This window comes from Prunus avium, chromosome 2 (genome assembly GCF_965620075.1).
Source record: "Prunus avium chromosome 2, drPruAviu1.hap1.1, whole genome shotgun sequence".
NCBI lineage: Eukaryota > Viridiplantae > Streptophyta > Magnoliopsida > Rosales > Rosaceae > Prunus > Prunus avium.
This window is the reverse complement of record NC_142285.1, coordinates 26,053,221-26,068,181: the sequence shown is the minus strand read 5'-3', so window position 1 is coordinate 26,068,181 and position 14,961 is coordinate 26,053,221. Positions and strand designations below refer to the sequence as shown.

The 14,961-nt window shown below is 35.6% G+C and overlaps 1 protein-coding gene across 1 annotated transcript; it reads right to left on the bottom strand.

Annotated features, from left to right (window-relative positions):
* Window positions 1–2,588: 2,588 nt before the first annotated feature.
* LOC110760817 (pyruvate kinase 1, cytosolic) lies at window positions 2,589–14,264 on the bottom strand. The gene is made up of 16 exons (XM_021963145.2): window positions 14,078–14,264; window positions 13,514–13,610; window positions 12,961–13,058; window positions 12,533–12,688; window positions 10,552–10,629; window positions 9,752–9,883; window positions 8,719–8,799; window positions 8,424–8,495; window positions 8,097–8,186; window positions 7,441–7,585; window positions 7,042–7,130; window positions 5,610–5,705; window positions 5,385–5,452; window positions 5,041–5,140; window positions 4,123–4,182; window positions 2,589–2,981 (listed from the first exon to the last, which is right to left on the bottom strand). The coding sequence occupies exons 1-16, from the start codon at window positions 14,144–14,146 to the stop codon at window positions 2,829–2,831; spliced, it is 1,584 nt and encodes a 527-aa protein (XP_021818837.1). The 5' UTR covers window positions 14,147–14,264; the 3' UTR covers window positions 2,589–2,828.
* Between the last annotated feature and the right edge of the window lie 697 nt (window positions 14,265–14,961).

Genomic DNA, 14,961 nt, shown 5'->3' with positions numbered 1-14,961 from the left:
GTAAGTTTGAATTTTTTTAATATATGTTTTATGAGATGCCCCCCTACATATGAAATCATGGCTCCATCACTGCATATAGTCACAACTAGGGGTGGGCACAATTTCGGATCTACCTGATCAAACCGCTCAATCCGATCATATTGGGTTGAATTGAGTTGGTTTAGCCTAAAAATTAACAGGTCTTGGGTTCAAAAAATCATAAATCGTTATGTACGGGTTGAGTTACGGGTTGGACCAAAACTTAAAAGTATGCTTAATTTTGAGTAAATCCGACCAAACCGCCCAGCTCGATCACAAAATGTTTGGGTTGAGTTGAATTGACATAATAATGAGCGTGTATTAGGTCCAAAAAATCATAAACCGCTATATATAAGGTTGAGTCATAATACTGAAAAGAATCACAACAACCATTGCAACCATTAAATACAAACAATTAAAGAGAAAATTTACAGTAAATATTACACCCAAAATAAATTTTCAACTTGGTAAGTGCCTCTTCCGGTGTAATAATCTTGAGGATGTTTTCATTTATCTATCAAATTATATGTAAAGATCATTGTAGCGGTTAGATGGAGAGGGTTCATAGAGAGCAATATAAAACCATTGCAGGCTATTTATTCCAAGCCGCACGCTTTGCCTTTGCAACAAAACGCAAGTCAGCTGTCAGCAAAAAGCAAATTGATGGATTGTTGACTTTCTCTGTTTTTATATAGAGCGGCACTGGCCCCTGGCAAAAAGCGTCTTGCTCTAATTTTGCTAGGTGCAGAGAAAATGTCTTAGGGGCGCTTCCTCTTGAGCTATTTCCACTCCGGTCCCTAAATCTTTGTTAGTTTACTACTTGCCCACAACTCAGAGCTACTCAGTCAATGACTTGACATGACTAGCACAAGTAAGAAGAATAAGATAAAGCTCTTTGTCTTTGATAACGACGACTTGGGCCCCACACCATTGACAGAATTCAGCTTCGACAAGTGTGTTGAGCGTGAACAAAACTCCCACGTGCCTTTCATTCCATCTATACGAAACTTTAATAAAAATCTAGGCCTACCTTTCAAGTGCAAAAAGATGAAATCTCGTTACCACAGTAAAAAACAAAAAGAAATCCCTTTTTTATTTTTTGAGAAAAGGGGATAATATTTTATTGATGAGACGGATTAAAACAATTACAAAAAAATCAGGGTGTAATCAAGAGAGATTAGATGAGCTATCTCTATATATAAGGATTCAGTCGTTAGATTAACTGCGTAGTCTACCCTCAATTACAAGCTGGAGAAGGAACCTTGACCTAAAGGTGTCAAATAGACCAGGCTAGCTTGAGTACGATACGAACACAGCCTGTTTAAGTAAGGCCTAGCACAGTACGGCCTGTATCTTTGGATGGGCCAAGATAAGGTAATTAGGCCCAATGGGTGGGCTGGCCCGTAGCCCGTTGTGAGATGTACTAGCCCAAAACCCAACATGCCGGCCTGTTTAAAACCCATTTATTAAATTATATTTATTTCAGAGAAAAATACAACATAATATTATTACATTTATATCTTAAATTGAAGTCTCTTTCTTTTCTCTAATAATATATATTGAAATTTAATGTTTTCTTTATATATTTCAAGTTTCAATTTTAAAAATCCAAATAATAATATAGTCATTTTCTATTTAAATGTACTTTAAATGAATTTATTGGCCTCTTCTTGCAACAAATAATAAATCTTGTTTGTATATACATAATTGTTAAATTTTTTTTTAAAGGAAGTTGTAAAAAAATTACAAAAAATAAAATAAAATGCAAAACATAAGTTAAATTTGGTGTGGGCCCATCTTGGCCCGATACGAGCACAAGTGTCCTTTCTCTCTCCTAAGATTTAAGAGCTTTTAGAGCATCTCCACCCACAAGGGCTAAGTCTAGGGCAAGGGCAAGCAAGGGCTGCCACTATTCACGTGAATAGTGTTAGCCTTGCCATTTGTGGTTCCACCCATAAGGGCTAAGTCTAGGGCAAGTCTAAGGCAAGAAAGGAAAAAAATATTATGCAACAAAATATAAACAATTTAGAAAGTGAATAAAATTGTTATGTATTTATAGAGAAAGCATCTATAATTTTTTGGTATTTAAAAAAAAAAAATTGAAATTTTTTTGGATTTTTTAAATAATTTTTTTGAATTTTTTAAATATTTTTTTGCTCGCTGACGTTAGCGTGACATCAGCGCTGACGTTAGCGTGACGTCAGCGCTGACATCACAAAACTCGGGCTGAAGCCCAGGCGAAACCTGCCCTTGGGCTTGCCCGGGCTGGTGGGACCCATGCGAAACTGGGCTGCAGGCTGCAGCGCTGAAGGGCCAAACCTTGCCCTGGGGGGCCTTTTGCCCGGTTTGGTGGGCTGCGCTGGAGATGCTCTTAGAGATATCCCTATTTTAGGAGCTGGATAGGAACCATGGTTGGAGATAGGTTTTTTCAATTCCTCCCTAAATTTTAGCTAAGGACCATCCATTTTTTTAAAACTATACTTAACAATTTTGAAGCCATTGGACTAAAAAGTAGTGACAGTATCAATCATCTTCTTGTTCGTAAAATGGTAAAGCTTAATTAGATCCTCTGCCTTGAAATGAGACTGACGTTAGATTTAATAAAATATTTTACATATTATAATATTTACGTTTTGAGAACTGTTATTTTTGGAAAGACAATAGAGCAAAAGTTTACAGTAATTTAACTACAAAGTCAGAAACTCCGTTGTGCATCTTTGCTTATTTTTGGAACAGAGGGGTGGTAGGCCATGGAGAACTTACAAGAAAAACTAGTAAAATATACTCAGAAATATGTTGCAATGTTGACATCAATCTTCAAGCTCAATGATCTTCACCACGGAAGCATCACCGATTTTCTGGCAAATCACAAGACGGTCATGTGACTTTATGACACCAGAGGATTTACCATAATCCAAAGCGACCTTCAAAATCGATTCATTTGTTGCACCGGTAGATTCAGCCTGCAGGAGCAAAAAGATAGAAATGCAAAAGAAAATGTCTCAGTCTGATCCAATGGGAAATGAAGCATGCAAAGTATATGCATTATTGAGATGAATGTAACCTACTCATGTCCCTACCCAGATTTTTTCCTACCATAAGGGTATTTTGTTTTAATCATTTTGACATCAAGTAATCTAGAATTGTGCTAATATTACGATATAAGTCTTCCGTGCTGCAAGCAATCTTCCATTCTTCCCTAACCAAGAAAAAACTTTTAATAACTGCTCACCTAGATTTTCGAAATACATATCTGATGTGAGTGTGGAAAAAATTCTTTCTGACTATATTATTCACTAGGGCTGCATAAGATGATTATAAGAAGTTCAAGGCCAACAAGAAACCATCAATTTTAACAGAAGGAAAGATCTGGAAACCATGTGATATGAATTCATCATTTGTTTCTCCTACGTAATCAACAGGATATATCTTGCTTTCAAAATTTCCTTTGTAAATAATAAAAATCAAATCAAAACACCAGATTTGATTCTCACTGCTTGAGTGAAAGCATCTCAACCCTAAATTATGCTCACATTTCCACATTGTTTCAACAAAGAGACTCCTAGGCTAGGGAAAGAAAGAAAACTACTTCCGAAAGAGATTGTCTAGCAATAACCGCAAATTGATGCCTCATACAATTAATTTCTCAATTCATACTAAAATATTTACTTTCTTTCCTCTTTCCAGTATAACAACCCTTTAAATCATACTCACTCGAGGTTTCAAATTAATACCAAACTTGTGAGATGGAAAGATATTTTGGTAAAGCTAAAATGTTTTATCCTTCCGAGTTTTAAAATGAGGCAAGTATCAAAACCAGAAGAAAATCAATATCCCTATTGTGGAGAGAACACAACACAATGAAGGCGAGCATCTTCCCTCATTGCAAATGACACACAAACACATATCATGTCAGAAGGTGGAAGGAATATAGAAAGGTCCATTTGCAAAACTTCTATTATTATTTTTTCTATGTATAAAATATTTGAAGAAAAAAAAAAGGGCTTGCAAGATGAAATATGCTCTTAGAAAGAGACAATATTTTTGCCTCTCCAAGTATATGGGACTGAAATAATCTAAAAAATGATACAGAATAATTCTTACTGGATGTCGAGGATCTGCTAGCATGGGAAAAAGGCCTCTAACAATGAGTGATTGCCTCGCCTGCCAGACATTCATCATAAGAAAAAGATACACATGATGAGCATCAAATTCAGTTGGAGAATGTAATGCATAATGAAAAAGCGTTAAGTCCAATAACAAGATTGTCTTCTAATCATTGTTCTGTTCTCAAATTTAAAATGAGAGGTCCATAAGAGATATATGTTCATCCAAAACCAATGGGCAATGGGTGTAGAGGGTCAAGATATTTAGATATTGTCAGCCAGGCTTAGAATTCCTGATGTGCAATTTCTATTTTCAATTGGCAATGCGTGGCAGAATTGAGCCATGCATGTGGATCAGTTATACTGGGTGATGTGGAGCACGTGTGACCATTGGCCTTGACATGTAGATGAATTATGTGCTCTGATACCATGCTAAAGTTAGAGCATCCAACACAAAAAGAATCCGCTCTGATACCATGCTAAAGTTATATTGGGTGAAGAGGCTCAAGATATTATCTATTGACATGCAACGCTTACAATTGCCAATGTGGGATTTATATTCCAACACCATATTTTACCACTCTCCCAAATCAACCCTCAATCCACATGTTCAACAATATGATTTGAAAGAATTAGTTACGGACTCCGTTGACAGAAAATTATGAGTGGGACAAAAGGAGTAGGAAAAAAAATCAACATAGGAACTGAGATAAGTTGAAGGTATCTTAAGAACAGTACTCCATTTTTTCTTCTTCTTAAAATGATACTTAGTAAACCTTCTAGAATCAAAGGAAATGGACTGACAGAACTGCTCTGGGATTATGTTTCAACAGGATAAAACCATTAGTAGCCACATTCTAGCATCTAGCAGAAACCTGCAAATGTAACCTTGCCCCAAATCAGGTCAGTAACAAACCTCAAAAGCACCAGAAAATTTCCATCGGAGTTGATTTGTCTTGACCCGAGGAATTACAACAGAAAGCACAGGCATTGTTGGTCTGTACTTTGCAATCAACCTACAACAATGCCCAAGTATCAAAACCAATAAACGCAAGAGTGAGCATGACAATTACAACAGATTCGTATATAACATCATAAAGGAAAACTATTTCTTAATTAAAGTATGAACCATCTAACTGAAGTTCAATAGGGAAATTAAAAATTTACATGAAATCAATTCCCATAAGCTATAGCTACCCACTCCTTAAGCATTTGAATCTAATACAAATGAAGATAGAAGAAGAGATAAGAGAAAATCACCTTGCAGCTCGTCCAGATGAAGTGAAGCAAATAATTACAGAAGCCTTCACCTTGATGGCTGCCCGTACCTAGAACAAGCGGCTTTTTTTATATATAATATTTCACTATCCCAAAAAACTTATCCTTCATACCATGCTTCAGTTAGCAAACATCTCTTCAGGGTTCAGGCCAATGGTACAATAAAAAAAGAAAAGAATTTGAAAAACACTGAAAGCAAAAAACTACCGCAGAGGAAGCAATAGATTCCAAGTGGGTCATTGGTTCTCCAACATATTTGACAGCCCTCTTAAAGTACAGATCTTGATTGAAAACTTTCTCAGCCTGCATGCAGCATTTTGATAAAAATAATTAAAATTCAGCTCACGATAACTGATGTAAAAGAACTAATGTAATAAATGTGAACTGAGAACTTTGCCTTGCCATGTACTTTAATATCTAACAATCTTTTGATAACCCATCCTACGACACATGCATCCTAACAAGAATAAAGAATGGTCCCACCCTCCAAAAGAGAAACTGTTTGATCATAAGACAAAATTTCTGCACATCAAATGACTACCAGCTAGACCAACATATCACTGTATAAAGAAAGAAATAAGTATGCTTTAAAAATAAAAGCTGGCGTAACAAAACACATAAAGAAATTCTATAGCCAACTTCAAACTGTTGTAGCTTGAATGAGAGGGAGTGAACAGAATAACCATGACACATTTTCCAACTTACCAAAACTATATATAATTAATACAACAATTCAACAAAAAGCGAAATCCTAACCCTTAGTACGGGTAGAAACTAGGCTAGAGATCATCAATTCTAGATCAGAAAAGATAAGACGGCAGAACATCATAAGCAGTACTCAGTGTGCAAACAGAAGTCAGTTCTTCACAAAACTGAAAAAGAGGAGACTGACAACAATTTAAAAGAATAACAGGAGTTTGTTATAGTGTACATCAACACATGGAAAATTAATCCACAGTGAGGCAAAAGGTATAGGATGGCAAAATCAAGCTACTCCAACAGTAAGTTTGAAACTGCACGTCCATAAAGACCTCTACTGATGCAGGACAATAACAAAGAAATGAAGAAAGAAAGACATTGGCTCAATCCGGCCTTTGGCATCACACTGACGTTTTCCTGAATCACCCCAAGTCAACCCATGCTTCAAACACAAGCGGCAAATCACAACTTCTTTCACCATTAACTAAATTTCAAAGCTCACAAAGTAGCCCTTTTATAGAGCCATTGGCACATGACTCCTTGAAAGACTCAAATTAATACACTTAAATGCTAAAAGATATGTTCATGACATCTAATGCATTCATCATGTGACATACAACACATAGGGAGACTCAAAGACAATGACTATAACACTCCTAAACAGTGAACCGAAAATATATGTTCAAATTGCATTTATTGCTTCATTTGTACTTGTACAGGCGCTATACAGTATAATTTGAACTTTGCTGTTGCATCATCCAGTCAAGGGAAGATGTTATCCAGAAAATTCAGGGATGCTAAAGCCGGAAGGTTTCTCACTTGCTCATCCCCCATTGGGTTTTTTTTTTTTTTTTGGGGGAGGGGGCGGCGGGGTGGGGTTGGGGGGAGAGAGAGAGAGTCAATACTAAATTTCTTTACAACAATATGAAAATGGAGTTACCTCAGCGCAGATCTTTCCAACAATGGAGATGGTCTCAACAGGGTACAAACCCCGTAGGGTCTCCGCACCTAGAAGAATTGCATCACTTCCTGCACAAATAGAATTGAAAAGTAGATAAATAAGATCCCAATTGGCACATGTCATACTTGTATCCTATGATAGCACTAATTTGTAAAAGAAAGCTCAAGAAACAGTGGGAGCGTCAAAGCTCAATCAACAGGAATATTACAATAATGACGGTTACTAACACCAGCAGAGCAACAATCTATGTGAATCTGTGATGACATGAAAAAGTAATACACGTCATCCAGATCAGCAATAAGATGCTGACACCCACTAAAAGTATTTTTTTTAATTTAAAAAAACAACCATATTTAATGTCAAAAGACAAAAATTTACCATCCAGTATGGCATTGGCAACATCAGTTGCTTCAGCACGAGTAGGTCTTAGGTTGTCTGTCATACTATCCACAACCCGAGTCACCACTGCTGGCTTTCCAGCCATATTGCACTTGTAAACAGCTGCCTTTTGAAATAAAAATACCTGGAAAATCCAAGGAGTGTGTACCAACATATTCAAGTTTCACTGTACAAAATAACTTCCAACTAAAAGTAAATGTAGATGCACATCCACCCAAGCATGCACACAAACACACACACCCCAAAAAGCACGTGGTAACCAATCCTCGTTACTGTATGTACCCCAATTTTTGGGTTGACATCACAGGAAATCTACATTTGATAAGTACTATTTCTTATAGTTGACATCATGGAATATAACTCATTCAAGTATACCATTATGTATTCAAACATCAACAAACCATGGATTTGACAGTGACACACATACAGTATGATGGCGCCACATACAAGTGCGACTTGGTTCTCATGTCATACAACTATCATGTCACTGTTTGAATTTTGACAATGATTTTCTCATATACTTGTAAAGCTATGTGCAGTTTATGCAAAGACATATAGAAAGTATGCCCACCAAAGTGTTTATATAATAATAATAAAATACTAATATTACTTATTTCTGAGATTTGAAAGCTTACCTTCTCTGGTGGGAGATCTATCCCCAAATTTCCACGAGAGAGGATAATACCATCAGCTTCTTGTAAGATTTCATCAAAATGATTTAATCCCTACAAAAATAGAGGAGAAAAATAAACTAATTTATCCAAGCAAAAGTATGAAATTGAAAAATCTGGTCACTACGAATGATCTTTTTCTGGCAACCATTCCTTACTACCATTACTGCCTAGATACTGAGGACTTTCAACAAATGTCAAACCCATATGTCTAGGTGGTAACTGTGATATGAAGGAGATGGTGGCAAAATTTGTAACTTTCATTTATTGTTTTCTTAAAACACAACTCACCTCTACATTTTCAATTTTTGCAAAAATTTGAGTTTGGTTCAGGTCACCTAACTTTGAAAGAAATTCGCGGGCCTGCATAAAAGCAAGAACAAACAATGTTAAAATAAAATAATAATATGAGAATACTTAGTTTCTCCTTAAATTATGAAAAGTATAAACAGAATTATATTACCCAGTAAATTAAGCCCTAACTACAAGCTACCATGTCATAAACTAAGGATGAATAGGGAGAAAAAGAAGTCTTTTAAAATTTTATTTAACATCAGAAAATCATAACAGGAAGAACAGTCCTTACGAGGCGAACATCTTCAGCATGACGGGTATATGACAATGAGAGGAAGTCAATGTTGTTACGAACGCCCCAAGTGCTTATGACCTGATAAATTATTAAAATGTTCAAAAAGGAAATGCGTTAAATAAACAAACTTTGTAAGAACAAGATCTCCTTGGAATTACAATAATTTCATACATAAAGTTTGCTCGAAATTGATTTTAAACAACTAAAATTTACCACATCAATCTAGGAAATGTAAATTACTATCTATAGAGAACAAAATTTAATAAACTTTCAACTACAAAAACCATTTCTATCACAAGCCAAATAAACTAGGATTTACCGTCACTATAAAAAAAAAATTAGGAACACAAGCCAATGAGTGACGACACTTGAAGATTGAATCCACAAGTTTTTGTTTTGTTTATAAGAAACACAAGCTTTGTTACTGTAAAGTGAAGAAGGATACAAATAAATTGGACAAGAAATCCATCACCCGCAAGGTACACACGTAAAGCAAAACAAACATTACACTCATGCCAAAACTGTCTCCAATCAAGATGAATTATACCAAATGTTGTATGTCCAAAATACTTTAACAAAAATCCACAAAAAGAGTTGGAAATCTGATCTTATTCCAAAGAAGATGCACTTCATCTTCCTTGTCAAAAGAGGAAAAAACACCAATTGTTTATTTCCAACCAAACAATCTACCAAAGCAACAAAATCCCACTCCACCAAAGAGCGACCACCTTTTGTTAGCCTCTGCAACAATCTTTCAACCAAGAAGGAACGACAACTCCAAGAAAAACCCACACCACCCCAAACGCATCTAATAACCAGGTCCAAATTTGCCTTGTCAAAGTGCAATGCAAAAACATATGACACAAGTTAATGAATCCATGGATGGCCATTAAAAACTGTAGGCACTCCATTGGAAGTACTCAAAAAACAATCAGACAATTTGGTTTTCGGCATTGTAGACAGACATATAACTATGTTAGCATCTAATACTGTGAAGAAAAAAGTATTCCATTCCAACAGATAAACTGACCTCCTTATCTTTATCTGTAAGTGTAGGCAGATCAATACGAATCTGAGAGACATGCAAAGTATACAATGGCCCTGACAAGGTAGCAGAATTCTTTATGAGACAAACCACCTCTTCACCATTCACCTCGGTGACCTGCATTGTGAAAGAAAAACTTTACATCAATATGCAAATTACCACTTTATTTTCCTGAGAATATTCCATAAAGAGAACAAAAAAACAAGAGGAAAAGAACGAGGGCACTTCTCAAAAGACATCTGCAAACAGAACACAAGGAGACACTGAACGGAGGGACTCAAAACAATAGTCTCATAAGAGAAGGCTTGCAGGACCATACTGTAGGCTTGAGTTCCTAGAGGTTCTAATTATAGAGTTTTTGGAAGCCAGTGACTTATTGAATTAATAACTTCTGATAGTCCCCTTTTAATATCATAGTTGAAAGAACAACTAGTGGGGCTTGAGACACTGCAGGTTCCACTGCCAAATATTCTATCAAGTTATAGTTCTCTTTTTTCTGCCACCAAAGCTTCTCCTACTTCCAAATATACGTCTAAATTGGAATTTTAATTTTCAGTTAAATGTCAGCATTCCTCATCTCTTGCTTGTATAAACAAGATTGCTTTGAAATAGGCACATAAGAAATGAGTAAAGTGGCTGTTGCGTTGTTTTAATTTCAAACTAAGTGACAAAAGACTGGGCAAGGAGTTGAATTTGACATGCCTAGATGTTTATTATATAATTATATTAAATCGGCAGAGACAAACCAACTTCATATGGAACTCATATCTCAGATATTTCCTTACCTCCAGCCACACGGAAGTAGTTTCACTTCCTGTAAAGAGGTATTGACCAATAAAAATAGTATCTCCCTTCTTCACTACCTGCAAAGACCAAATTTGATTAATCATTGCAAGAATGCCAGCATAAGGTGAGAATGTGAGACATGTTGTAAGACAGATATAAATAACTAAATATGCTCCGACATGCTCCCATGAAAGTTAGGAGTATAGGCAAGAGCACAAAGTCAAAATCAAACTCTATAAAGAAGGCGGATTCCTGAACCTACAAGAAGAATTGGTTCCACCAAACTCTTGTGAAATTTTTGTCCTGTGTGTATAGTAATTCTATACCAGAAGTGAAAAGTCTAAAATAGAGCAAAAATTCAAGACTGAAAGAAGCAAAAGAATAACCACAAACTTTTTAACTGAGTGTAAAATGCTTACTCCTCTCTCTCCCAACAAAGTCAATGGAGACAAAAATTTGAAAATGTTTGGTCATTTAATTGTGGTCAAATAAATAGATGAACACAGGATTTCTAATAAAATAAAAATGATCATGATAATAATCAAATGACTAAAGGATTTCCTATTTGATTATTCTTCCAATGGTGATCCTTGAATGTGATGCATGTGTAGGAAAAATGGGTTGGGTTAGGTGGGTTGAATGTATAACATGGTTGCAGTGCTAGGAGAATTAACATGTGAGAGAAAATCCTGTTTTTTTAACGTGTTTTTAACAAAGGATGAAAATGTCGGCCGTGCAAATAGTATCAGCCCTCCAATTTACCTGGATATTTCGGGGGATATATCAATATCCATTTTAGTATCAGTGAAAATTGAGAAAAAAGCCAGATATTGGCTTTAAAACGTGAAATTTTGAAATAGAACTTGCGTAGATTTTAGTTCCATTATCAATGCATGCATTAAACAAATAAATTTCAAAATATACTAAGTATATGATTTCATATGTAGGTTAATGAAAAGCATAAAAATAAAACTTTGATTAGAATGGATAATTTATGCATAATTGCATAGTTGCCTTCAACCTTGGAGTACGAATAAAAACGAGGTCCATCTAGATAAACGAAGAGCTCCTATGAGGCTCAAACAATGAGGAGCAACCATCTACATCCATACAATAGTCATACCAAGTCATATAATCTAAGCAGTTCGAAAGCCATGTTTGAACTTGGTGCACATATGTCTCTAAGCTCCTTACTGTCCTCACATACATGGGGTACTTAGGATTAACCCAACTAGTCAGTCACTAATCTGGTTCCTCATAAGGAGCTCCATAAGTTGTTTCAGGTGAACAAGGCTTGATTGGATATTTAGTTTGATTCAGTGGCTGGGTTAGTAGATGGGAATTCAATTAAGGTTTAATTTGATTCATATTTGACTTGATTAGATATTTTTGTTTGTTTTGAATTTGCATCTTCTTCCTCCAATTACCTTCAAAAATCAAGAAACTTTTCCGAGTTTTTGGGCATTTATAAGGAAATATCGGGGAAATCGGGGAATATCTGTGTTGACACTCCCAAAATCAGATATATCAGCTGATATATCAACCGATATTTCCATCCTTGTTTTTACCGTAATCATCTATATTTATTAAAGTTGTATAAAGATTTGTTTCAAATTTCAATTTACAAAGAAGGTTCTCTTAATAATAGTGTACCTAATGGGTGTATAGAAATATACATATATATACATATCCCTATTTATCCACCAAATAGTAAAACTCCATCGGACAAATAACCAATGCTTGATAAACCTCAGCCCTCATTGATGCAAGGATAAGCCAGCCTCTTTCCGGGTTAGCAGAGTTTGGTAAATGCAAAAACAGTTACTTCATAATCACTCAAGGAAGTAGATTGGTGCAGCAAATTTCATAGCTATAGATCCAATCAAACCAAAGATCCCAAAATAGCAAGATAATATCAAGGAAACCCAACATATGTCTTTCATAGAGATAAGCCAGACAGTATATTTCAATCATACATACCTTTGAGAGCCCACTAAAATTTATGGGTAATAGATTTGAAGTGGCCTCTTTGTCTTGATCAGGTGTTAGGACAACCAGGGTCTCTTCCTGAAGAGATACAGGGCGCTCAGATTTATTCACTACCTGCAACTCAGGACCAACTGTATCTAGCATAACCTGAGAAAAAAGGGTAAAAAACTGACTTGTAGGCGTACATGTCCAAAGGTTGACAAGGCATGTAACTCAGAATGTATACAAAACCAAGTCAGAAAAATACTTATTATGAACTAAATGAAGACAGCATGCAGTTAAGATGCTTTAGTGAAAGGGGCATAACAAAGTAAATAATGCACAGAATGCACAGTTATTAAACCCATGAATAAAAGGGTCATTATAAAGTCAAATAAAATAGAGATCAAATGCAGAACACATAAGAATAACCGGCTTACTGCACAGAGTTTCTTGGTTCTCTTGATTGCGATCTTCAGATTTTCCAACGTCTTTTGATGAAACTCAGCATCGCCCCATGAAAAATCAAATCGTGCCACTATTTTTTTCCGGGGGTGGGGAGTGGAAGAAATTATATACTGAAGTTAGTAAAACCAACAGCATGTCATATCCAAATTTAATCTTGCCAAAAACAAGCATGCTCACATTTATTACCTTCACAAAGAAAATGTAAACTAGATGGAGAGGAGGACAGAAGAAACTATATGCTTAAGTTAGTAAAATCAATAGCATATAAAATTCAAATTCAAACTTTCTGAAAATGAAAATAGGCTTTGCTAAAAACAAAGAAGCACACATTTATTACTTTCACAACTAAGAAAATGTAAAAGGCGCCTAAAAACACTGCCAGAAAAGAGGTACATAGCCGGTACAATGTTCATTATCCTTTTATTACTTAACTATAATAGATGAAGGGAGACAGCAATAATGAGAATTTGTAACTCGTAATTAGACAAAGAATAATGAAAATCAAACATAAAAGGTGGGTAATACCAGACATTCCTGCCTTCAAACACGCAGATATTGTCTCAACGGATTGTGAATTTATACCAAGTGTTCCAACAATCCTTGACATTGCAGGAAAGAATGTCTGCAAAATTTAGTATTTAACATCAAAGCTAAAATCAGGCATTCAAATTCTTCGACATCAATATGACCGCAAATTCAACAAATGACAAATATCCACCAGCCAACACTGTAATTCCTATTCTCGCATTTTCTCAGCTATCAAGCACATCATAAGAAAAAGCAAACAAGGGCATACAGCAGCACATTTATTGAAACTCCACTAACGCATAGTTGATTCATACTAGTAACTCACAAAAACCCTTGCTCCAATTTCTGCTGCTTTAATTTAGTTTACGAAACAAAAGAACGCCAAATAAGTAGCGCTAAGTTCAGTTCAGCGAAAACTGAGGCATTGTTTTCCGTTAATCCCTTCATTTTTCTCAGGAACCAAACAACACTACAACTTTGTTACTTGTTGAAGAAACAAAAGCAAATAATTAGACAAAATAACAATAACAACTTCAAAAATGAGAGATTAGAGTGACTTACAGACTTAGAAGACTCCAGAATTGAGGCCATTCTGATAGGCTCCTCCAGAAGCAAGTGATTCGAATGCATTTTCTCCGACGAAGAAAGACAAGAAGAAGAAGAAGAAGAAGAAGAAGAAGAAGAGCAACTGTAAGGCCACTGTTGTGAATGTGATCAGAGAAAGAGTGAGATGAGCTGCTCTTGTACGCTTTAGAAATTTTTTAATATTTTTTTTGGGTCTGCGTTGATTGAGTTTCGTAGTGATTAGTTTCTGAACAGTAATTAATTAAATTAAACTAAGTTAATTACGGTGTTAATTGGTGAAAAAATAAAATGAAGATTTTTGTTTGGTGGGCGGGTGATGTTAGGAGGCCACGCGGCGGTTGGACCCGAGGACAGGGAAAAAGGAAAGAACCAGAAGGATATAGTCCATGTGTCCCTGTTTGTGAGACTTATCCCATACCAAAAAATTACAAATTAAAAGAAAAAAGAAGTCATTGTAGTTCTCTTTTTCTTTTCTTTTTTTCTTAGACGGTCAAAATGCTTCTTCTATTTTATTTCTTTGCCATTTACACTTGGATATTTGTGTCCCACTTCGTTACTCGAGCCAATTTAGTTAAAATTAAAAACATTTCACAAACATGTTTTCAAATTAATAAAAAAAATTAATAACTATTGGTAAGGGGTTTCTTGCTCAAGTGCTTAAGAGTTCTTATCCCTACACTTGAGGTCCTGTATGCGAATCCCCTCTCTCAATATCTCTTCTATCCGTGTGTTGTGAGCCAAAAGGCCTTTGATGCCCAAGTAAGATTTAAAGTATGAATGTGCAAGACTTGTATACATCCACTAGGTGGTTAGTTTCATTGTGTTGTTAAGCTACGTGACATTTGCCTGTTGGGTCAGTC